This window comes from Tachypleus tridentatus, chromosome 9 (genome assembly GCF_004210375.1).
Source record: "Tachypleus tridentatus isolate NWPU-2018 chromosome 9, ASM421037v1, whole genome shotgun sequence".
Taxonomy (NCBI): Eukaryota; Metazoa; Arthropoda; class Merostomata; order Xiphosura; family Limulidae; genus Tachypleus; species Tachypleus tridentatus.
Genome location: NC_134833.1, coordinates 143,871,284 through 143,895,788, shown reverse-complemented (window position 1 = coordinate 143,895,788; position 24,505 = coordinate 143,871,284). Strand labels below are relative to the sequence as shown.

The following is a 24,505-nucleotide window of genomic DNA, read 5'->3' as shown; positions in this document are numbered from 1 at the left end:
ATTGTATTTACCTTTTTAATTATCCCCAAATGTCATTTTATTAAGTCCTTAATTATTATTCTAAAGGTACAGTTGTGATGTGCTGGTTTAAAAGTATAAAAACAAAAGTGAAGAATACAACTATTATAACTTACATGTATATATACCATTATTAAAGTTTAATAATTCATGTCTTAAGTTTTTAACCCAGACTATATACTATATCATCAGATAAATAATTCCACAAGTTATTTAAAAGATGGTAAAATCCCTTTTCAACATTTGCATAATTTTGACAAGTTGATGTTGTTATAAAACATTTTAACATTTTTTTCAAGGCAATAAGAAATGAAGTTAAAATAATATCATGCTAAAATCTTTCCATTTCTCTCCTTGTTGGAAAACTTTCCCTTCAATAAAAAAAATATATTTTTTTGTAAAAATGTTACAATCTTATGTTACTCACTGACACACAACACTGGCACCATTCATAAGCAGATCATTCAAGTATTTTAAAACATAAAAAAATCTAAATCTACAAGCCAATGTCAAAGAAGAATTTCTTAAAACAAGTTTCTCTTTAGTGCAAGGGCAGGATTGTTTCAAAGGGAGCCACATGGGATCCTGACCTCCCTCTAGGCTTCCAATGAATTTTAAACTAGGAATGAAATATGAATGAGGAACGTTTGTCAAGTCTATTTCTCTAGTACAGTCCAATAGTTTTCTCAAGAGCTGGTCATGATTCCACAATATATAGTTTACACTACATGTTAGTTTTATCCTCACCATGATGTAAACTTAAATTGAACTAAGTATAACCATTCTATATCTACACCTACAGTCTCCCCTAGCACTGCATTGCGACTTCCTCTCTTTCAAATGTTTTTGACTTTTAGAACCAAATTCTTTTGGCTATAGGTCAAGCTTAGAATCCCATAAGAAAACAAAGTATGTGAACTGCATAAGGTTAGCAACACAGATAGAAAACAGCAAAACTGAAACCATCCAAAACTACTGTTTAATATGCATTATATTGTTGTTCTTGGCAGGTTCTTTTAATAAATTTTATAACCTTTTTAGAGTGACAAAAAGGAGCTTGTTAACCCTTCCAGCTTTCAACTACAACCACCACTTACTATTCATGTATTTGTCTAATTTATTCTTGAACTCAGTTATATTTTCTGTTTCCACCACCTTGTTTGAAAAGTAATACTGTCTAAACTATAAACAACTCCTACACTGTCAAAATTTGAACTTATGACCCTTTGCCCTATTGTTTTTACTGCTAAATACAAAAAAAAAACTTTTGACTGATCTGTATTATCATTAATAATCTTAACCTCAACCAAATCCATTTTGACTCTTCTCCTCTCTTGGAAAAAAACAAGTTTAGAGATTTTAGGACAATCCCACCATCCCAGGTATCATAAGTGTAGTGGCTCTTCCCTGAATCTTCTCCAATTCAATGTCTTGCTTGAGGAAGAGAGCCCCAAAACTGTACACAGTACTTTAAAAGAGCCTTAAGTGCGACCTATAAAGTGAAACAACATCCTTTTTCTATAGATGTTACTCAAAATCCTATTAGCCTTAACACTAGATACAATACATTGTATAGATGACTTACGTGGTTTCAACCACAACCCCAAGGTATTTTTCTTTATCCACAATATTTAATGCATTCCCATTTAAATTGTAACAATAACTTGAATTATGAAAACCCACATGCATCATCTTACATTTTGAATAGTTAAACATCATCTGCCACGTATCGGCCCAGTGCATCAAATATAGTTAATACAAATCACAAAGAGGACCCAGCACAGAACCCTGAGGCACATTACTTGTAACTGTGATCCAGTAAGATCTAACACCATTTGTTACTGTTCTGCTCTTTCGTAAATTTTCTGTCCAATCTAATAGCATCCCACAAAGTGAAAATAAATAATCTAACATCTAGTCCACGAAATGATAAAAAAAAATATTGTTTATTTCCTCTTTTAACATTTCTACGTTTTGAATAGTTGTACGGTGTCATATACTTTTGCAATCCTACATTACAAATAACGTTCAAGGTACTCTAACATTAATATCAATAGAACGTACGTAACTGTACGTAACTCGGTGACTGATGCAAACACCGATCCAAATATTTCACGAAAAAACAATGAATGTTTTAACTTTCTATCTTAAAAGAACAAACTAAACCCTCTCTTAAATATATACTACGAAGTTCGCATTGAGGGTTTTATTGGCTCCAGCATTTTCAACTTATAGAGACCCCTCGTGTTAGAACCTCTACGTGCAATACAGTTATAGTCATAGTTTGATGCCCCCTAATTAGTATACTACTCTTGATGCTTCATAGAACTTTGCATTGGTAATACACTTTCGAATATACTAGAAACTTTTACATCACATCTTTATCATTTTACAAACTGAATGCCCATCAGATGAAGGAAATTAGATTATTTTTTCCCCCAAATTATATCTAAATCAACGTTTTATGAACACGTTTTATAATAATTGTAATCTGGTAACAATATATCTATGCACGAATAATTACTCTCCTATTTCATGTATTTCACGAAAATACCATTAATAATTCATATTTGGTAATTTCCTTTAAGTATTGCTTGATTAACAGTTTGACTTCTCTATATTTAAGTTATTTTTAAATGTTCTTTTCGGTAAAGCCTTATAAATAGAAACGTAAAAAATTATTCTCAAAGATATATTGCTATTTGATTAACTGTTATAACACTGCAAATTTTTTCGTATAGCAAAGCTACAACAGGTTATCTGCTATGTCTATCGAGGGAATCAAATCCCTGATTTTAGTGTTGTTAACCTGAAGACTTACCGCTGTCCCAGCGGGAGGCTCTGTGATGGTAAAGTGATCTTTATTATAATTCCGAGGTTTTCGCTTTAGGCAGTTTTCCTAGTTTTGGCTTTGTTAGTCTGCTGAGCTGAAGAAGTGAGCTCTAATTTGAGTATTTTCAAAATAGAAATACGCTTCTCGTCAAACATGTGGGTTGTTATAGACATATAGCCGAGAATTCCAATTGGACAAAATTTGACGATGTTCCATCAATATATCTGTTTGACAACCAAGCAAACGTAATGCGGAATTTCAGCCAATGAATATGATTTTTGTGTGCCAGCAATTCATCCAGTGGAGCGCATGTATACCCAATTCAATTTGATTATTCACCACGATCTCTACAAACCTACTACCTTCAAATTCATTATCTACATTATTTTTCGATCAAGAAGCCAAGACTATTTTCAATAGGAATAACATTTTCTATGGGGCAAACTCTTCCCAGCTTCTTACAATAATTAAATTCTGAATACATGTTCAAATCACAGAGGAAAATAATGGGACAGAAATAATTCAAAATATATCCTTGATGATTTGTTTAAGTCATTCATTTAATTTCGCATAAAACTATACAATTGAGCTATTTGCATTATATTCGCAACGAAGACTGAGCCTCGAATTTTAGCTTTATAAGACATGAACATTACCGATGAGCCACTAGAAGACATCTTCAATAGACCTTACTAATTATATAATTTTCTCTCAAACGGGAAAAATCGTCATTTGTCAACTTTATTTCCCTTTGTGATACTTATTAAATTCAACCAGTTCAATAGGACAGTTAACACACAAAGCAACATGATGTTTGTGTCTAAAAAAAAAAAAAAAAGGAAAGGCCCTAAAAAGGGCTAATTACCTATTAATCTATAGTGTTTATTTATAAAGTTAATTTAGTCGCAGCGTAGCGCTGATGATCATAGAAACTCAGTGCAGTTTGCACAGATGGTTGTGTCGTCAGGCAGATAGAGTTGGCACCTAATCGAATAAGAATTTGATGTAAGGTTATTGATATTTCCTTGATTTTGTATTTTTCTTGTTGTTTGAATGTTCTGTGACAGTATGTTTGTGCAAAAAGTATCATAACTTAATTAGTGGAAATGTATGAGATAAAATACATAAAATGCATATACAAATTAAATTTTTCGTTACCTAACTGCAACTTGCGAGTGCAAGCATTGCTCATGCTGAAACTATAACTCACATTATAAGTTGTTATCAAAATATTTGAAATGGTTGCATCGTTTGAGTTCCAGAAATTCCTAATTTTCTGTATATTTTTGAGTTCAATTAAATTTCCCAAAATATATATACAAGTACAAAACTTTGCCTTTGTTTCTCATGAAATTATGATGTACAATTACAACACTAATTTGTGGATGAATTGAACTTGAAAACATCTATTATTTTCTTTATTTGACAGACTGTAGTAGTTTTTTGCAAATTTGGAAAGTTGTTTATAGCTATCATAAAATATGAAGCTTTCTACATTAAATTAATGAAAACACTGGTGACCCTTCAATAGTGTCCTGTGTGTAAAAAAAAAAAAAAAAGCTATTAAACTACAAATCTTAATATGTAGAGTAGAACTGTATATGTGATGTTCTTTAGCTTCTGGTGTATCTACACCTTCAAATTTATGGAACATTTTATGTAATACTTAAGGGTTGTATTGTCATTCTGTTTGAATTTAGTGTAGAATTATTAGTTTCAAAACTGTATTTATTTATTTTTCACCTGTATGGATATTTTGCAGTCATTTGAACAAAGCATAGCAGAAAATTTTCTTTTATATTTTACAGCTTGAAGAAATTAAAAATTTATATATTAAACAGGAAACAAGTAAACAGAATTTAGCATTTAAACTCTGCTAACAAATTTTCTTTCTTTTTCTACTGTAGTAGTAAATTATTTTACTCAAAAATGATTGTTGGACCTCATGACATACTTTTTATCAAAAGTATGTAAGCAGTTTTTAAAAATAAATTCTTACATGAAAGAATGTATAAGCATATCATGGCAGAATTTTTTAAAATATGTATGTAGCAGGTTTAAACCCATGTGGTAGTAGAATATTGTTAATATTGTTAGAATATTCAGCATAGTCCTGAAACATAAAATTTGTAAAGTAATATTTTTGTGTTATTCTATATTATGTACCTGTTCAATGCACCTAATTATTTGCAGTGGAATGTTACTATCAATGGCTAGTAGCAGCAAACATACAAGCTTCCCTTAGCCCATGAATCTCACTAAAGTAAGGAACATGTGCTTGCTGCTACTGGTTTTTACCAGTTATACCTAACTACTTCCCAACAGAATAGTACAGGGAACAAGTAGAGAATTGTGGGGAGTGATATAGGGGGATGAGATCAGAATGTAGTCTCCTCCTTTTTATATGCACAAAGCACCTGAAAGTGCATGTTAAGTTTGGTTGTGATTGGTAAAAACATCTAGGAATAAAAGGCTGACACACAGGCAGACAAAACTTCTAAGAATGTCTGTAAAGTATCTTGGAAAAATTTACATTCAGCTTGTATGATACTAATTAAATCCTCTAACTCTAAAGTAATCCTTCAAGTCTGGTGTCATTTGCTGATATTTTTCCAAATCAGAGTTTCCTCCTGACATTTTATTGTAATTAGCAGAGATATCCATTTAAGCTGTATTCTTAATGGTATCATTAACATAAATAATAAACAAAAATTTTGAAACCAAATTATACAGAACTCTACTGGTGATGTTTCACCAATAGAGTTCTGTTTAATGATGGTTAATAATTAAAAATATGTAAATATAGAGATTTTTCTTTAACATTATCCTTAAAATTACTGCTTATGAAATAACTTTCTTTGATGTGTCTAATGAAATACCTTATGAAAATCTAGTTAATTTAACAAAACACTATATACTTATTTTTAAGAGTTCTAATTAACTTGAGTTAATGTCTCTATTTTGTATATTTTTCCAGTTAATTAATTTTTCTGTCTATTACATATGCATTCTCATATGTTTTCTCATCAGACTGCTGCTCATAAAGATTCTCCTGACTTTGCCATCTCTATAGAGTTAGAATGTACACAAAGTTTCACATTTTAGTGGTGGTTTACACATCTTATTAATGAGCACCTGTTTTTAACTATTTATGTATGATATCAAAAATTCAAATAATCTGTGCCAAAAAAAACATTGGTACTATTTCTTTCAGAATATTTTATTGTAAGGTAAAAATGAAATATTGTTCTTGAGCAATCACACACAAAAATAAATCAGCTCTATATTCAAATGACCGTTTTGTTCTTTTGATTTTATTTTGTTACTATAAACATTATCCTTGTTTAGGTTTTAACTAACATAGTATGTGAGAGAAGTGTACTATGCAAAACAGATTGGTTTCCATAAATATTTTTTTTCAATATTATAAGGTATGATCCATAGAGATGTGGTCTTTCTTCTCAAGAGATCCTGCTCGTGACTTTCCTTATGAAATTAGTGATGTTATACCTGGCCTTGAAGAAAAATCAATATGGCAGATGCATAAAGGAAAGAAAAAGGTTTGTGATTGCTATTAACTTACTAATTTACTTGTTACTGTTTCTTTTGCTAAGTCATCAACCTGTGTGTTACTGGTCCTCTAGTTAAATTATCAACTTGGCCTTGAGGAAAGATCAATATGGCAGATGTATAAAGGGAAGAAAAAATGTTTGAGATCACTGTTTTTCTGTTAAATTATCAACTTGTTTTTTTTGCTAAGTTAGCAACTTTCATATTACAGTTTCTCTTTTAAATCATCAACTTGCTTGTTACTGTTTCTCTAGCTCTTGATCAACCTGTTTTTTACTGTTTTTCTGGCTTTCTTTCTTCTACTTTTGAAAAGATACCAAATTTTAAACATTTCAACTAGAAATTTGATTCTAATTTTCTTTGATTTTTTTCCTGTTAATCAAATAGGCAACATTTAAACCCATGTTCAAGTGTCTGTTTTGTTAAATATTCTTCAGTTTTGTCATTATGCCAATGACTTAGGTCTAAGTACCTCTGACATGCTAAATTTTATAACAACTAAAAACAAACTTAAGTTGGTTTCATAGATGATTTGGATTACAAGTTTTTGTGATTTTAACATGTCCCAAGGTTTCGAAATTCCTGGTTAGGGATCATTCACTATTCCAATGGTTACTGGAACCACTCTGAAAGCATGTGATTGTTAATACCATTGTGCACTAGGTAGCTTGACCTACTCTGATCTCAGATCCAAGAGTTCCAACATCCTGTTTTTATTATTTAAGCTTAGCCTGTTCCATGATTACTTAATTGACTGACTGACTGTTTCAACTTTTCCCTACCTTCCACTTTTCACCTTACCTAACTGTAAATGCCATTGAACAGTGCCTTCATCCTATTCTAGGGTTTTATTCCTGTTTTATGTTGTTCTTATGAACACAGGAGATTGGTGACCTATCATAAGATCGTCCTGTTTTAACTTTAATTATTCCTCAATTAAAAATGAGGAGTTGGGTACTGTTTCAGGATGTGGATAACCAGGATTGATATTTCAGATGCTTTTTTCACATCTTCCCACCTTTTGTTTCCCTCAGTTCATCTACAGTATTCAAAAAATTTATTTACAGCCCTTCTCTTTGGGTTGCTTACAGTCTTTGATGTTTTCAGTTGAGTTCAGTGAAGTTTTCCAAAGAGGTTGCATTCATTAGACTTCTTGTTCCACTGCTATATGAACAATTGGCCTTTACTTGTCTTATCCAACATGGCTTTCACTGTTGTGACTTCTTTGAATATAGTAATCTCATTCTTCAGCTCTTCAGTTCAGCCTTGACTCCACCCAACATATCATTCATTGTTATGGCTTTCCTTCTCCTTCTGTGGACATTTCATTTGAGGTAGCTGTTCAGTTGTCCAATCCATTCTTGATCTCCACTCAGTATCTTATTCATGTTGAGGTCTTTCTTATTTATTATGAGGCAGACTCAGGCTTTATCTATATGTCTTCAAGATGCAGAGTTTCTGATTACCAAGGCTCTCCTGTTTCTCTCTCTTTCTGTCTATGAGGTTTTGTATCTTTTGGGGATACTTCTCTTAAGTCTTTTGTTATTATTGGATGTGCCTTACATTTTACTTTCAGTGGACCTTGGCCTATCAGTGCAGTATGGCAAGAAGTTCACCATTTTGTGTCTTCGTTATCTCTTACCGTTGTGGTGACTCAGTTGATTACACATGACCCTGGTCATCCTTTTTGTTTCAACTTGCTTAGACTTGCATCTATTCAGAGCCCCCTGGTTAGTCAGTGATAAATCTTAGAATTTATAATACAATAAAATCATGTTTCTTCAGTTGTGGATGAATTTGGTTCATTATTTACCTTTGTATATAAAAACAACACTTACATAAAACCTTTAAACTGATGCCTCTGTGTTTGGACGTGGTGTGGTTCTGGACAGCTGTATCACTTTCACGGCTTAATGTTCATAGGAGCAGTCTCTCCTTATCAAAATTCTCAAGATGTTAACTAATCAACATGTTTGCTATCATCTGTATGGTCATCTTATCATGATTGAATGAAATAACTCTTCTGTTTTTCTTGTATCAACTGATAGGGAGACATTTTCAGGACCTTTGTTTTCCTGCTCTAACTTTTTTCTTTTGAGCCTAATGGCCACCACATATGATTATTAACATGTCATGTTCTGGGAGCTTTGACTCTGCTGGTAGATCAGCTGTCTCACCAAGACTGGATCCTTCCCATAGATTGTGGTTTCTACATTTTCTGGTGTTTTCATTGAGTTTTCTCTACTTTTGTAGTCCCTTTATCACTGCTTTTATGATCTCTTTCAATGCTGGTTTTTCAGTTTTTTGCACTCATGTCTTGAAGTCTTCCCTGACCATCCTTTCTTTCTTTCTCTGGTTCTTATAGATCACAATTAAACCTTTTTTGTCAGCTCTTATCCTCATTCAGTTTGTCTTCCAAACTGAAATCTTTGTTTAGTCCTCAGGGCTCCTGTATGTATCTTATTCAAAATATTGGCTACCTGCTTTCTGTGCCATCTTTTCCTTAAGACCAATTTTATTTCCTCCTTGCTTGTGGAGGACATCATTCTGAAATTTATGCCTTAGATGCCTCCTACACTACCACAGGGACAGGGTTGTCCAAGAATGTTATCAGATATTTTCTTCAGTCACACTTATATTCTTTCAAGATCTCACAATTGAAATTGTTTTTCTTGCTGTGGTATTCCTCTTCTTCTTGTCACTTCTCCTCTTTAACAAATTGAGCTCAACATCTCAGCCAGCTTATTTGTTTTTTCCATGGTAGAGAATGCTCTTTGAATTTTTCATATCTTCACCCATTTTGTTTGTCATCTCACATCTTCTCTTGAAAGGAAATGAGAAGATAACTTATTTAAATAAAAAATAAAGAAGCCTTGGAACTTTCTTACTAGCAGAAAAGAAATGTATTTGTAATATACTCTTTATTTTTAAATTGAAAACCTTTTCTTCAATGTTTGAAAAGTTAAATTAAGAAGGAAAGATGCTTATCTTACAAACATGTTAATATTATTGGATGATCCTGAGGTTTTTTTTATCAAGCTTCTGATATAAAATGTTATACAGAAAAAGATTAGTGTTAGTAAGTTAGATTCTCACAGAACATGTAAAATTAAAAAGTGGTTGAAACACTGGCTTAGTGGCAAATATCAGAAAGTAGTGTTAAATATAAATGTGACTAGTTTATTTCTTACAAGGTCAGCTTGGGACATTTGTTTCTCAACAGTTATATTAACTGTTCAATGAAGACTTGTTCAGTAATATTTCCAAATTAACCCATGATAATAGAAAGTTATGAAAAACTTATTTTTGTAGAATAATTTTAATCAGAAGAATCTTTGCTGTCTAGGTGAGTGAATGGGTAAGTATGTGGGATACAAATTTTAATACTGAGAGAAGTATAAATTATTATTTCTTAAGAAAAACAAATGGCTTTAATTCTGTAATGATAGGTGAAAGGCCATGTAATGTGTTTTTTGACTCATATTCAAAATTTTATTAAACTACTATTTTATGAATGTACGACAATAACTTTGGTATCAAATTGTAGATTATAACTCAAATTTTAGTTTTATACATTAGCTAATTTGTTAATGTAAAAGTAAATATTAAAAAAGAAATTCTAAGTATCAATTTTTATGTGTCATGTGGTATGTTAAATGTGGCATTGGTTCAGATTAGATGTTTGTGATGTTCAAGTACAAAATTATATAGTTTTTTACAAATTAGGAACTTATAATACCAATATTGACAAGCTAGAATATAAAATAAGAACCTTTTAACTTTTCTGTTTGTTGAGATATCACAATTTAGTTAATCAAACAGTGGTCCATTTCACATCTTTCCATTTTGGAAACACTGCCTTGTGTACACTAACTCTGTTTATGATGTGAATATCAGTTGAAAGCTCAAAATTTCCCCAAGTGACTTTTTACTTAGCCATTTTCAAATATTATGATGTCATATCGTTACTTTGATACAAATCTTCAAATTGGTAAATTGAGTCTTTAGTCTATTCAAATTTTTTTTTTTTTTTCAAATTTGGTACGTTGATAGAACATTACAACCTAAATTTAGGTGTCACATTTGGTCTAAATATAAGGCTCTTGTGTACATTTATTCAACAAAAACTGCTTGAATTTGACAAAACATTTTGCACATGTCTACACTAAATGTCACATGAGCTATTTGTTCAAAGTTTTACCACAGCTTCACCAAAAAGTAAAAGTGCAGCTGTTTTTATATTACATCACTCAGATTAAAAACAACTGATTTAGTGCAGCAAAAGTTCAAGGTGAAAAGATATGCAGATACATAAGTTTTGGTTAGGCCAAGCAAACTAGATTAGTAGCTTCTAGCTCAAGTTTTCAGAAGAACAGTATGAGTGAATGTTTATTATTCATTCAAAGCTTTTAAAAACAAATTAGCAAAATTTTTTGAAATTCTCCTAATTTAAGAGCATTTAGCAACATATGATATTATCTTAAGCAGTTGGTGTAAGTAATGATTAATTAGTGTTAATAACTTCCTTTATACTGATGCCATGGAATCTAAATTAATAGTTTTTTGTCATCACCCACATGTGCTCAGTACAACTATATCAAAGTGCATGTTGGTGATGACAACAAACTATTAATCTAGATTCCATGGCATTACTATAAAGGAAGTTATTAACACTGTTTTACAGAAAAAAACAAAAACAAACTACCACCACACATTTTAAATAATCTGGTTGGTTCTGTAAAATATATGTTTTGAATAATAGGATTATGATCTTAAAACTAATATTGGTTATTATCAAGTGTTACTTTCTTACTTGCTGTAGTTTGAGTGTATTGAGAAAAAATCATAATATCTAATTAAAAAAAATACCTTAAGTTTGATAAAAGGGTGCAGTCAAATGAGGTTTGAATTAGTGCTGTAGTTCCAAGTTTGGTTTGTTGCACTCTGAGCTTCTTCAGGTAGAAGGAAACAATTGTCCTGTTGGTTGTTGCTTGCCTTCCATTTGTAATTCCAGTGTCTTACATGTGGCAACCTTTTAGATTGGGTGTCTGGTTCTGTAATTTAAAGTTCAATTTGTTACATTTTGTGCTTCTTCAGGTTTGAAGTAAGGGTTTGTCCACTTAGGTATTGCATGCATTCTCTTTGCAATTCTGGTGGCTTTACATGCAACATCCTTTAACTTCAGGTTGGATTCCCTTCATATAAATATCTGTTACACATTTAGATCATACTGTGCCCCCTTGCCCTAGTTACTAAACCTTGGATCTAGCTTTGAATTCACAGTCATATAATTCAAATGACAAAATGTGGAACCATGGTAATGAATAGTGTTGACTTTGTAGACAGTTGGCCTTTACTGCTCATGTTTAGATTTCACTTTACCTGGGCATAAAACAAACCTATTTTAGAAGTAGTGGTGATCCCCACTGGTGTGCTTTATTATATCGTAATATTGCACATCTGTTTTTCTGTTCAGATGCTTTCAATGTAGATTTTTCTCTCATTGGCCCATTTATCTGGTCAATGTATGTTGCAGAGGTTTATATTTTCCTATGCTGAAAATATATTTCTGGTAATATTTACTTTCTCTTACACTATCCCTGCCCATCCTCTCCATGATAACCAGTGTTTGGGTCTGATAACCTTGCCAGTCTTGAAAAGGTGAATATGAAAAAAAACAAAAAAGCAAGGGAGCTTATATATGGATTGAATATAGAGATTGCCTTGACATAGGTGGGAGAGGGTCATGAAGTTACAGTCACTTGGGCAGTATAGTTAGGTATAAAGACTGGAGCAAAAGTGTGAGAAGACTTAAGTAACTTAGTATAGAAAAATGTAAACTTTAAAGTCAAACTAGAAAGAAAAAAGTGGTAATTTACATTTATTTTCATTTTTTGATGGTTACATGATTAGTCAAATTAACCAACCTTACATATAGTTAGGGTAGAGAAAATAACAGGTAAAATATAGAGCTTTACTGAGGTTTCAGAGCTTAAACAAAGGACATTTGGAATTTTTGAGATGAAAAGTATTTTTAATCATAACATTACAGTCACTTAGTACTGGGACTGGTAAAAAAAACTTTATTCATAATCAAATCTTTAGTAAACATATTTAATTTAAAAAACAGATATTATGTGTTCAAATGGCTTGTAATGTTTACTAAATATCTGCCTAATTTTGTGAAGATAAACATGCTGCATTAAAACTATATAGAAATAGAAGTGGTCACATGGTTGGTCCATGTGACTGAGTCTTTATTAAGAGAGTTTGTAATTGGTTCATTGCTAAATGTGCAGCGTGTGTACTATATGCTTGTAGTCCTTTCTAGTTGGTTGTGCTGCTGACACCAACTGGAGAATTCCAAATGTTATGAAGAGACTACTGCAAAGTGTACATGTATATGATTTGTGCATGAGAAAGTGTGAAAATACAGTATGCCATTTGGAGGGATTTTCCATACAATAAACTATGGCATTGGCATATCAAATTGAAACACTACAGCACTTTCCTTGAGTTGTGGGAGGTCTCAAAGACAACATACAAGAGAAGGAAATTATTTGTGTATTATGCTAAGCAAAGAGGAAAGTGATTCACAACTAGAGTTGTTTCAATTTGAAAGTTGTAATGTAAACACCCAGATATTTTGTCTGCTGATATGTACCATTCACCTGCAATCATCTGTTCATTTGAGTTCAGGTGAGCATTTTCTAACAACTCGTATCTTCCTGCAGTGAATGACTTTCCAGTTGAGTTGATGTGTACACTTTTCCTATTGAAGTCATAGCTGGTGTTGACCCAGGAGTCTGATGGTACTTGCAGTTTGTGTTAGGCCAAAAGTCTGACAGTAGAGTTGGGGTGAGACCCTCCAACACTACACACTATATGGCAGGAAATCTGGTGTTGGTCTAAGAGTTTAACAGCAGAGGTGAGAAAAATACATACTAAGAATTCTATTGTCTTCCTCCCACATCCAGTGTTGGTCTGATAGGTCTTGACAGTAGAGGTGAGATGAGCACTAGGAATGGTCAAAACACACTCCAACTGTCCTGTACACTTTGGCTCTTGACCTCCTGTATGGACAGTACTTGCACAGCTGTGTTCATATTCTGCCCATACATGCAACACATAGGGTTTGTTTGCCTACTCTTCTCTTCCAATCTCAACATAAAGTGTACTCTGGAAGAGATGGGGTCTCCCATTAGTGTGCCATTATATAACAACTGCCATCTGGTGTCACACTCCATGGGTTTCCTTTGAGCACTTTCAGAAAGGAACTTATCAAGGCAGCTTTTACACCATATTAGTGTGGGATTCTAACCTTTTGTCTGCTGAGGAGTGTATCAACTTTTCTTTACCTGAAAGTGTATTTTTGATACATATTTGCCTTCACAGACACTTCCCATTCTCCTCCCCTATTTCCAGTGCAACTTTGTATTCCTTGCCTAATCACAGAGTGAAGATCACAAATGCAGGGAGCTGGTGTGCAAGGCATCTGTATTGACCTTCTGTTAGTGAAGGCTTTTTCCTGTATGATAACTTCATTATGCAGTAGTGCAATTTACAAGAAATCTCATGAGTTTAGTTGAGAGTTTCCTGAAAGCTTGTAGCAAACAAATCTCTGAGGCAAATGCACTGGAAATACAGATTTCTGTATGTATAGGAAAGTGTGTATCAAATATACATTTTAAAATGAGGAAAACGATAACATTTGAGGGAGAACCATTGCTTGAGTTCTTGAAGGGCCCACCAGGATTTTTGCCTGGTTGTTCAGCAGGACAGTCCACCACTGTTCATTACAACATGTGTCTAGCTAGCAACTGACACTTCTTGTATAGCTTACATTTGTTTAGTATTATATTGAGATCTAGTTTCTTACAGATTTATACTATGTTAGCAAAGAGACAGTATCTAATGAACTTTGTTGTATTTCTAGGCTAGTGGTGAACCTGTAACTGTATTTGTTTTTGAAGTAAAACCAGGTGGTGAAGATTTGGTAAGTCAGTTACAAAACAAAACAAAAGTTGAAGTTTCACTGAATATTACTTAATTATATAAATTTCTGTATATTTAATATTATTAATCTTTTTAATTAATACTTAAGAGAAATATAAACAGATTATTTCTGTGTGAGAATAACTTTTGTATATTATTATATTTTAATTCATAGTATGCAAAATGCCTATTGCAAAAAACATCAATACAAGTCCAAACCTATTGCTACAGTAGTTAATATATTACATAGTAATAATAATGTGCAAGGTGACCAGAAAGACTGGAACCATACGCACTTCATTGAATTTTGCAGAATGTGTTCCAAGTGCTGTTCTTGTAATTTGAATCTAGTTTGGATTAATTTGATCTTCTCCTGCTTTGACAGTGCTCTAATCAGTTGTATATGGTAAATTATACAAAGCTGAAAATCACCTATGGTTCATGGGTTTTCAGACACCTTGTATATGATGAACTTGTTTAGAAATTATATAGACTAAATCTTGAATTAAAGGTAATAATTGTAGAGATTAAATACAAAATAATAATGTGATGGTTCCTGTTCAAAAACATGCAGATGATTTACGATGCTTATAGTTTATTTTTTCTTCCTGTATTGACTTTAATGTTAATTTGCTAGTATAAACAAGAGAAGAATTTAATTAAATATTGTGAAGCTAGACTATTAAAAAGAAAATTTAATTTATGAACACCTCCTGCTCTCTTAAAGGCTTTACTCAAAATTATAAATCAGATTTTTTTCAACCCAAGTTACCCTATACAAATGCTGTGAAGTGATGGCCTATTTTCCGAAACTGTTTACTGTATAGCATAATTTTTGCTTACTAAGGATAATGGTTTCAGAGTTATTGCTGATCTTTTTTTAAAAATTAGAGAGGTTCTGTCAAAACTTGCAAAGTCTTTGAAATAAATGAAACTAGAGAAAAGGAATAATTTCAAGTACATGGCATTTTAATATATATATACTGCTTGGTGTTAACTAGTGGTTATTGTGCTGAACTGGGGATGTAATGATCAATGATCACATTCCATTGTTTTCAAAAATGAAAAAAAGTGTGCTCTGCATTTTGGAGCCATGAATACATTAGAGGAAAGATGGTTCCATCCTATTATTTGACTAGAATAGCTTTTTAATAGCTGCTTTCCCTCTAGATTGGTTCAAAATTAGGAATGGTCAGCATTGTATAGCTGCAAGTGAATATATGAAATAAACCAAACTACTTTCACATAATATTTGTTAAAACAAATAAACTCTGAATGTTTTTTGATTTACATGATATAAAAACCCTATAACCCAATTTATTTAAAAATGGAGGATCTTTCAGGACAAACATAGTTTCTTAAGTTAATTTAAGCTCACGTTTAAAATGTATTTTAATGTAATTCAAACTGTGGAAAGACAAAACATATAAACGTAAATATAAGTGTTAAATAATATACAAAGTCATGAGTGTTGTATGCCTGTTCTTTTACTGAAGAGTTTATTTGATAAACTCTTTTGTATTAGGTTAGTGTATGTTTTTGTTTTAATAGATCTTTTGGTGACAAGTAAGGGATATTTCAAGTTCCACACTTATTTTTGTACAACTTGGAGAAATGTTATTTTCATTTGTAAATATTCAACTATTTATCATACTACAGCTGATAAAAAACCATGAATGAAGTAGCATTTCTTTTATGTGTTTAATTACTAAGACTACTAATAATACATATTCTATGATTTTGTGTTATTTGATGCTTTTGTAAAAGAAACATTTTTTTATCCTTTTTTGCTAATATCTAAGGAACAAAATTTAATTGATTTTGTTCTTGGTTTAGCTCGAAACAGCAAAGTCTGCAGTTAAACGTCTGAAAACTCTGAGACATCCCAATATACTAACTTACATTGATAGTTTAGAGGTAGGTAAATATTAAAAATAGAAAGTATACTACTTTTTTATTCAACTTTCTATTTAATGAGGGATTTTTCTAGTTAGTTTAGTAGATAATTTAAAATGCTCAGGTGCAATGGGTAAATCCAGTATGGATTTATACAGTTCTCAAAACAACCAATGGATCACCAAAATCTATAATGTTATAACTATTGTAAGGCAAACGCTTGTGTTAGAAAATATTTCAGTCATCCCTTACAGCCTACATTATGAAAACTAGATATATGAGTGTCAGTTACCTCATCTGAAATCTATATCATTGGTCATTCAGTCTGTCTATACATGTAATCTATTTAAGGTGGCTTAACTTAATTGTTTTGAAGTGAAGTACAGAGCTTAAAATACTCCATGTTAGTTACGGCTGTAGCTAGATTTCACAGAAGAATTACAAATTAGAAAGAGTCTGGGCAATATGTAGAAATGACTTTTTTTTTTTACTAAACAGTGAGTGTATGATATAGAGGAAGATGAGGCAGAACAGATTGCAGAAAGGATAGTGAGAACCAGCTCTTGGGTCTGGGATTTCACTGTTTCTGTAAAAGTCTGACACCATCTCATTGCAACTGTAAGCCCAGGATGGAGAATGAAGGTTATCTAAAGCAACTAAAGAGCCTGAGAAAGTTCTTCTCCAGAGGTTTAGGTTTGATGGTGCTAGAACTGGACAACTGAATAGCACCAGGGTGGCAGGTTATCTAAGGTGTTCAAGACTTTGTAGAGTGGTCTTTATATAACCTTTGATATTTGTCAATTTAAAAAAAGAGCAGAACCTTGCCTTTGGCCAATGCTACCCATTAAAACTAGGGAAGAAGTACAGCTAGTAGATGACCTCCACCAACATGATTTGTTTTGCTGACAGATTAGACAATAAACACTTGTTGCTAAAATCTGCAATCAGTAGAGTAGTTGAAAGCCTCTCTGTGCTCTAAAGTATCATACTGAGGCAAGAACTAGACAGAAGGTGCTGTTGGCAGATGAGGGAGCTATTTTGGCAGTATGTGTGATGGTGGTCTCTAGTGCAAGATATCAATGATTGGTTAGGTCATAGAGAGCTTCTCTGTGAAGGGAGATTCCTAGGCCTTTAAGCAGAAGGGAGTGAACTACTATTGGTGAATAAATACTATCAGCATGAGCTGTATAAATAACTGGCAATACAGTGAGTACTCACGGAGGAGGAATATGCAGGGTGGAGTAAGAGGGACATTAATCAACAAGGGAAAATAATTATTTAGACAACCAGTGTTGAAACCTGTGAAGGAGGTGTGGCCAGTTTCAGAGATTCTGGGATCAGAACTGACACTCATGAGAGTGTAGGTGCTACAAAATATTTCTCACTCAATGATATCTCATTGTTGCTAGGGGTAATTGGTCTCAGGAAAAGGTGATATAATATCTGATTCTAAGTTAGACAGCTTGGCTGTAGATGCTTTTATGTACTTTATGGAAGCACATTTTGCTGATTAGGGAACAGTCTTGGCCAATTTGCATCAATGTTTTTATCCAGAAATGAACTCTCCACGAGGCTGAACTCAGGGCTCACAATACTGGCCCCTTGAATAACTTGAGTGCCTTCACTGATGATCTATTCTGGTTACACAGAAAGTCATGAATACCCATTATTGACATTGGCAGACCATGAGGGCAAATTTGTCAATGGAAATCCAAGTAAAGCTATGGGGCATCACTTAGGAATATGGAATATTCGTACCTCTATTGAGTAATATCAGTGTTTACCTTGACAAAGTTGCTGGATAAGAAAAGACCAATGGCAGCAGCTGTTGTGATACCATAGCCAACACATCAAGGTGTCATGCCACAAGCAGACTAGTGTCCAGTAACTGGGTAGGGTTGCTCATGCTTTCCCTTGTTGCTTATGCCCAAGAAAATATAGCCAGTGCTTTTATTACACATTACTTTACTATGGTGAACCCAACCATCTGTTAAGGTTGTGGGCTGCAGGAGCATTTTCTCCCCACATCTTGTCAGATAAACAGATTTTTTCAACCTAATTGACTGAACAGTAAATGCATAAGGATCAGCAGGGAGAAGTTGCTGTAATTTCTCAAGCTCTGGAATACTAACAGTCTGAGTGGAGTCTTGTCACTGGTGGTTTGTCCATCTCTTTCAGGGTTTAATGATGATTGGTATGTACTTGCAAGTTTTCACAGTGGGACATTGGAGTTCTTGGTTGACAGGGACACTGGTAACTGCTGTGAATCAAGCACTGTAAATAAAATGCCACTTCAGTCAGTGAATACTCACTCTGTTCTATATAAAGTAGAACTCTTGGTGTGAATGTAGAAGTATGTTTCTGGATACCTCTGGTCCATGCGGACAACAGATTGAAGATCATTCTTGCAATACTTGGGTCTGGCTTTGACATCCTCGAAATAGACATAATGTAGAGGCTCTCTGCTAACTTGTCTGTGCAACAGGTAAATTGAGTTTTGTAGAAAAATTGATCCAATCGTGGTTACAATTGACCCATGGACAGTGTATTATTTATGTACATTTAAATGGTTATTTCAACATGTTTTTGATCTAGATAGATGTTGTGGCTACAGTATAATTTGCTTATTTTTAATCCTGTTTCATGAAACTGTGCAAGTTTTAACTTTATATTTCATGATACCAAATGTACTTTATCTTAAATTCAAGATAGATATATATATATAAATAGATGGGGACTATAGCACAGTTTGATCTTTTAATCCATTATGGTAAAGCAAAGTATTAATGACTACAGCATGCTTCAAACCTTTAGTAAAATTCATATATTAATGGTACTGTTGCAAGTTGTTTTTGGTCCAGACATTTTGCACTTGTAGTATTGTATAGTAATCTAATGCAGACACCTTAAATACTTTGTAATTTAGTTTCTTTAAGAAAAAATGATGTAATGTTTTACTTTATGTATTTTAATGGTGATTATTTTCTTCCCCACCAATCCAGACAGACAAGATAGTGTACTTGGTTACTGAACCAGTGGAAACTTTGGAATGCCACCTGGCAGATGAAGATGTTTACACTGAAAGCCAGAAAAAGCTTGCGATTTCTTGGGGTCTTCATCAAGTTGTGGTAAGTTGCATGACAGCAAAGTAATGTTTAGAATAAGCAATGTGAATGGTACTGTTGTCATATAAAGTTCTGGTGTTCAGTACACTCATAAAGATTACTGTAGACTTATCTGACCATTATATTTGTTTTGATAATTGTGTACAAGGTTTCATAATTTCATCTTTATTTGTGTTTTTCAAGTAAAATCTTTTGAGCATCTTAGAAATTTAATAGAAAGAAAACTACGTAACATATTTTTATTTTTGTTGATGTTTTTCAAGTTTTTTTTTAACTTTTAAAAGGCCTCAGCATAGAGACCAAAATGTTATGAAAACACCTTAGCTATTTTTTGTTCACTGAAGATTCTTAAGATTGTTATCTTTCTTTCACCAGAGTTTCATGATAAAGTACAACAGTTTGTTAAAACATTTTTAAATAGCTGTTTTATGTTTTAGTTTATTGTGCAAAAACAAGGTTACATATATGTTATGTATTTTTTAATTTATTGTTCAAGAGTAAGTTTCTTTATAAGCTGATGTATGTCAGTTTATTTTTTAAAACCTAGACTGTATAAGATGACTTATCATTTAATTTATTTGATCCAAAGCAGGCTTTTATGTAATGTTGTGTGTGAATCAGCTTATTGCTTAAAAACAGGTTTCTGTGTAAGCTGAATTATGTTGTAGTTTATTGTTTGTAAGGAAATTTATATATAAACTGATTTATGTTGTTCAAAAGCAGGTTTCTTTATAAATGGTGTATGATTTTTGTTTATTATTTAGAAAAACAGTTGTGTATAAAGTGTTTAGGTTTTGAGTTAACATTGAGAAGGAACTTCATGAAGATTTAGAAGTTTTAAGGTAGACAAAGAGAAGTTTCATAAGTGGTGTTTGAGTTTAATAATTTTGAATTATTTTCCTTTAGAAAGGCCTGAGTTTTCTCATCAATGATTGCAGTCTGGCCCACAACAATGTCTGTTTATCATCAGTTTTTGTGGACCAAGCAGGTAACTGGCGACTGGCAGGTATAGAATACATGTCACCAGCTTCAGATCCATCCCCTTTCAAATCTGTTCGCTATCTGGGAGAGGTATAACACCCCAGAAAGAGGTGATCCTGCTAGAAAAAAAGTTAGTAAGTGGTAAGTCAGATAATACAATTTTTTGTAGCTCAGTTAATGGGTGGATTTTTTTGGTACAAACTAATAGTATAAAATAACTTGTAAGTTAAATTAAGTGACTGTTATAATCTTACCATCATGATAATTCTTTTTATTAAAATATATAAATGATTTTAAACATTGGAAAACAAAAGTTAACATTATAAGACCATGATGATATATATTGACCTCAATAAACAAATCTGGTGAGTTACATACATATTTAGATATTATATTAAATTTAAAAAAAAAAAAGAAAGACATGTTTTTGCTTTGGAAAAACTCGAACAGAAATATATTTGGCTAAACTGACTTCACTTGCAGTTCACAGACTTGTTGCAATGAGGCATCTGAGATGATTCAACACAATGACAAGAATATTTTCTGATGCAAAAACATTATTTAAATATTTCTGTTTATTATTAATATACATGCCAGGAAATATAACATTTTTTCCAATCTTTTATATTTTTAGCAGTTTTTCAAAACACAGTTTTTTGAAACTGTTAAGTGACCTTAGTTGTAAATGGAAGCGTGATTAACATTCTTATCTTATAATCTTTTATGAACACCATTTGATCATTTGTTTGTTATTGGAAACAAAAACACCAACTATTAAGAATGCACTAATTTCTTTTTTGTTGCCATAAATGCAAGTTTTTTGCATTTAATCTATTCCTAGGAGCAAAATAGGATAGCACAAAACCCATAGTTCATATTGATAGAATAGGTTGTAGCAATGATGTGGTCCTAATTGTAATTGAAACTTAGAGTTCTTTGTTGAAACTTATCCATATTTTAAGTTCTAGTTGATATTTTACACTGATTGAAATTTGCAGTATGAACAAAGTAAAGACACATAGATTATCAAGTAATTTTAGGAAACCTATAAGAACACTGAAGTAGTTAGAAGTCATAACACAGTGTTAAATAAGGAATTAATGTATTCTGTTGTGTCAGTTAATGTATTTAAAAGATTTGAATTAGTTGATTAGGCCATGTGATTGAGGCTGTTGTGCCATTAGGCTTACCTACATAAGGGTTTAGTGTGTGTAAGATGATGGGAATATTTGATAAGAAAACTAGAGCAATGACAACAGAAATCCCTAACTGGTAATGTACATTTTTAGGTTCATACTTATTTATCACCTTTTTTAAAATCAACTCATATTTCTGGCTTAATTTGGAAGAAGTTTTAATATTTTTGATTTTTCAAAGTTAGTAGATATATTCATAAATTTGCAGCTTCTCTTTGTGCAATATAATTTTGTTACATGTATGAACAACATCTGAATATCTTGTCAAGTAAAGCCCATTCCAAATTTTATTTTTGATTATAAACTTAACAAAATATAGGATAAACAAATGAAATGTTCTTAGTAAGTTCAAAATTTGAAACGAGAAATTTGATGATAAAGGTGTTTATCTTTATAGTCTGAAATTTCTGGTCAAATCTCAACTGAACTTAATAACAATGTTCATTAATTTGATCTTTTGCTTGAGTATGGATTATTATGTGACATATTTCAAATACACACTGATTTAATGTACAGAAGATATTCATCAAAGCTGTTCATAAAATGAATGCTGGGGATCTAATCTACATATACAGCAACCTGAACTGTTGGTAATGAATATATACATGAGGCAATAAGTATTATAAGTAGGAACAGTACATTTAGTTTCAAAAGTTTATTTTTCAAGGTATTCACTTTCAACTACTGTTGAGCAGGTACCAAAATTTTAGGGAATTATCCTTCTAGCATAAATTTTGATTTAAGAGAAAAAAAAATACTAATATATACAACTAAGATGTTACACACACACACACACACACATATATATATAAAGTAAATATGTTAATAAGCTAGTGTTCATTACACTATTCAATTAAAAATGAAGTAAGTCAGTGTACCCTCATACTCTGTGGTATTACTGATCCACAAATTTTGGTCTTGCAAATGGGTCATTTTTTTTTCTCCATGAAATCAGAAACTTTCAGTGAGTGAGGAATATTTTTGACTTGTGGTTTGTATAACAAAAATGCAATAGATGAAGAAAGTTAAAAAGTAAGAAGGGAAGTAAACATGAGTGAAGAACATGGGAGTTAGGTTGAGCTGGAGGGCACAACAGTGTGTCTCTGGACTCACACTACAAGAAACTGAGTTTTGATATCTGTGGTGGGCATAGCAGAGATAGCCCATTGTGTAGCTTTGTGCTTACTCCCGAACAAACAAACAAAAGCTCAAGGTTATGTCACATAACGTGGCTTAAGTTTGTTTGTTTGTTCTGTTTAATATCAATATGCACACACACACAAAAAAGAATTTGTGTGTCATATAAGTATTCAAGCTGCACACATAAAATTTTGTTTTAATTTTGGTATATTGCTAATAAAGTTTATTTTGTGCACACAGTTACAAAACTGGATATATATATATATATATATATATTTGTTTACTATAAAGTGGTGTGTGTATGTGTGTGTGTGTGGATTGGAAGGTCTATAGTTTGAGCCACAGAATGATAATGAACATATTACATACTCTGCACTTTCAGCTATAAGGTTGCTATAGCTGTGACAGCCTAACTATAGTTTTGTTAAAAGTAGTTCTAAATTTGAGTTTATTGTGTCTAAAACCTTAGAGGTATATGACATGCCTATATTGCATATGTATCACGTAAGGTTCTGTTCAGAGTCAAAATACGTGTGTTAAAGTTTTTTGTATAACAATTCTCATAAAAAAAACGACTAAAAACATGAAATCAAATTTATATGTATATAAATATATTTATAATTTTTTTTAGCTAAATTAATGTTAAAATTGATTGGGATACTAATTAAGACTGTGTGCTCTATCAGGTATTAAATGAAGACCTAACTGTCTCATGTACATTCACACACAACACAAGTATGTTTATTATGTCTTTGTATTCTGTTAGAGGTGGTATCATCAACAGTGTAAAACACAAAATGAATTTTATGAAATAAATATCAACAGTGAGAATTATAGACCAGTCATGGGTAACTTTATTTATAATGAGAATAAAAGTCTGTATTCAAATCAAACTACAGTATAACCTAAGGCAGAATCGCATGGGACCGAGTAAAATTTCTGGCTAAAATTTCTGGCTCAGACAGTGAACATGCATTTCCTTAATTATATATAACTTCTGAGTGGAACATTATACTTTCTTGACTTAAGAGAAGTAAGACATTTGTGAATAAAGTTATTATACTGTTTATGCTATATTTATTAGAATAAGAACAAAAATAGACATTCAAAATATACACAAGTTCACAAAATTTTAAATTTATTTGAAGAAAGTGTCCAATTTCAACTGTTTCATTTTTTAATGGGCTTTCTCATGCGGTTAAAAGAAAACACTAATTCTATGGTCTTTTCATGAAGTTCATTTCCCCCTTTCATTTTTGCATACAATTTGATAGCATTAATATAACTTAACACTTGCAATGAAGTATGAATTTCTATTTTCTCACTATCATTTCCATTTTGTTCATCTTCTGACTCTCTCGCACTATTATCATCTTGCCATTCTATTATAGATTTTAAATCAAGTTCATCAGTTTTTTGTTAAAATATTCTTGTCAATGTTCACAAAGCTTTCTACGTTCACAGAATCATCTGCATCAATCTTCTCAGAGTTTGGATTTCACTAGAATCATCATAACAAACAACTTCTCCACAGTCTCCTCCATTATAAAAAATAAATCCACAGTTTTAAAGGCACTTTATTACGCATTCATCTTTTACACATTTGATTGAATGACTTAAAAATGCAATTGCATCTAACACGTCAACTTTCATGGTTGTTTCAGATGTTCCTTTACAGATGTCCATGTTTGCAATAATATGCTGATGCATCAATTTTCTGTATTTTAATTTTATACATTGTATAATTCCAT

General features: G+C 32.1%; 1 protein-coding gene across 1 annotated transcript in view; it reads left to right on the top strand.

The window, feature by feature from the left end:
- Positions 1-3,755: 3,755 nt before the first annotated feature.
- Positions 3,756-24,505, top strand: part of LOC143226572 (N-terminal kinase-like protein) — a 61,206-nt gene continuing 40,456 nt past the window's right edge. The window contains 7 exon segments of the mRNA XM_076457720.1: positions 3,756-3,856; positions 6,283-6,411; positions 14,358-14,417; positions 16,253-16,333; positions 19,315-19,440; positions 20,344-20,499; positions 20,501-20,559. Of these exon segments, the coding sequence (XP_076313835.1) occupies positions 6,298-6,411; positions 14,358-14,417; positions 16,253-16,333; positions 19,315-19,440; positions 20,344-20,499; positions 20,501-20,559 (596 nt within the window). The 5' untranslated portion in view covers positions 3,756-3,856; positions 6,283-6,297.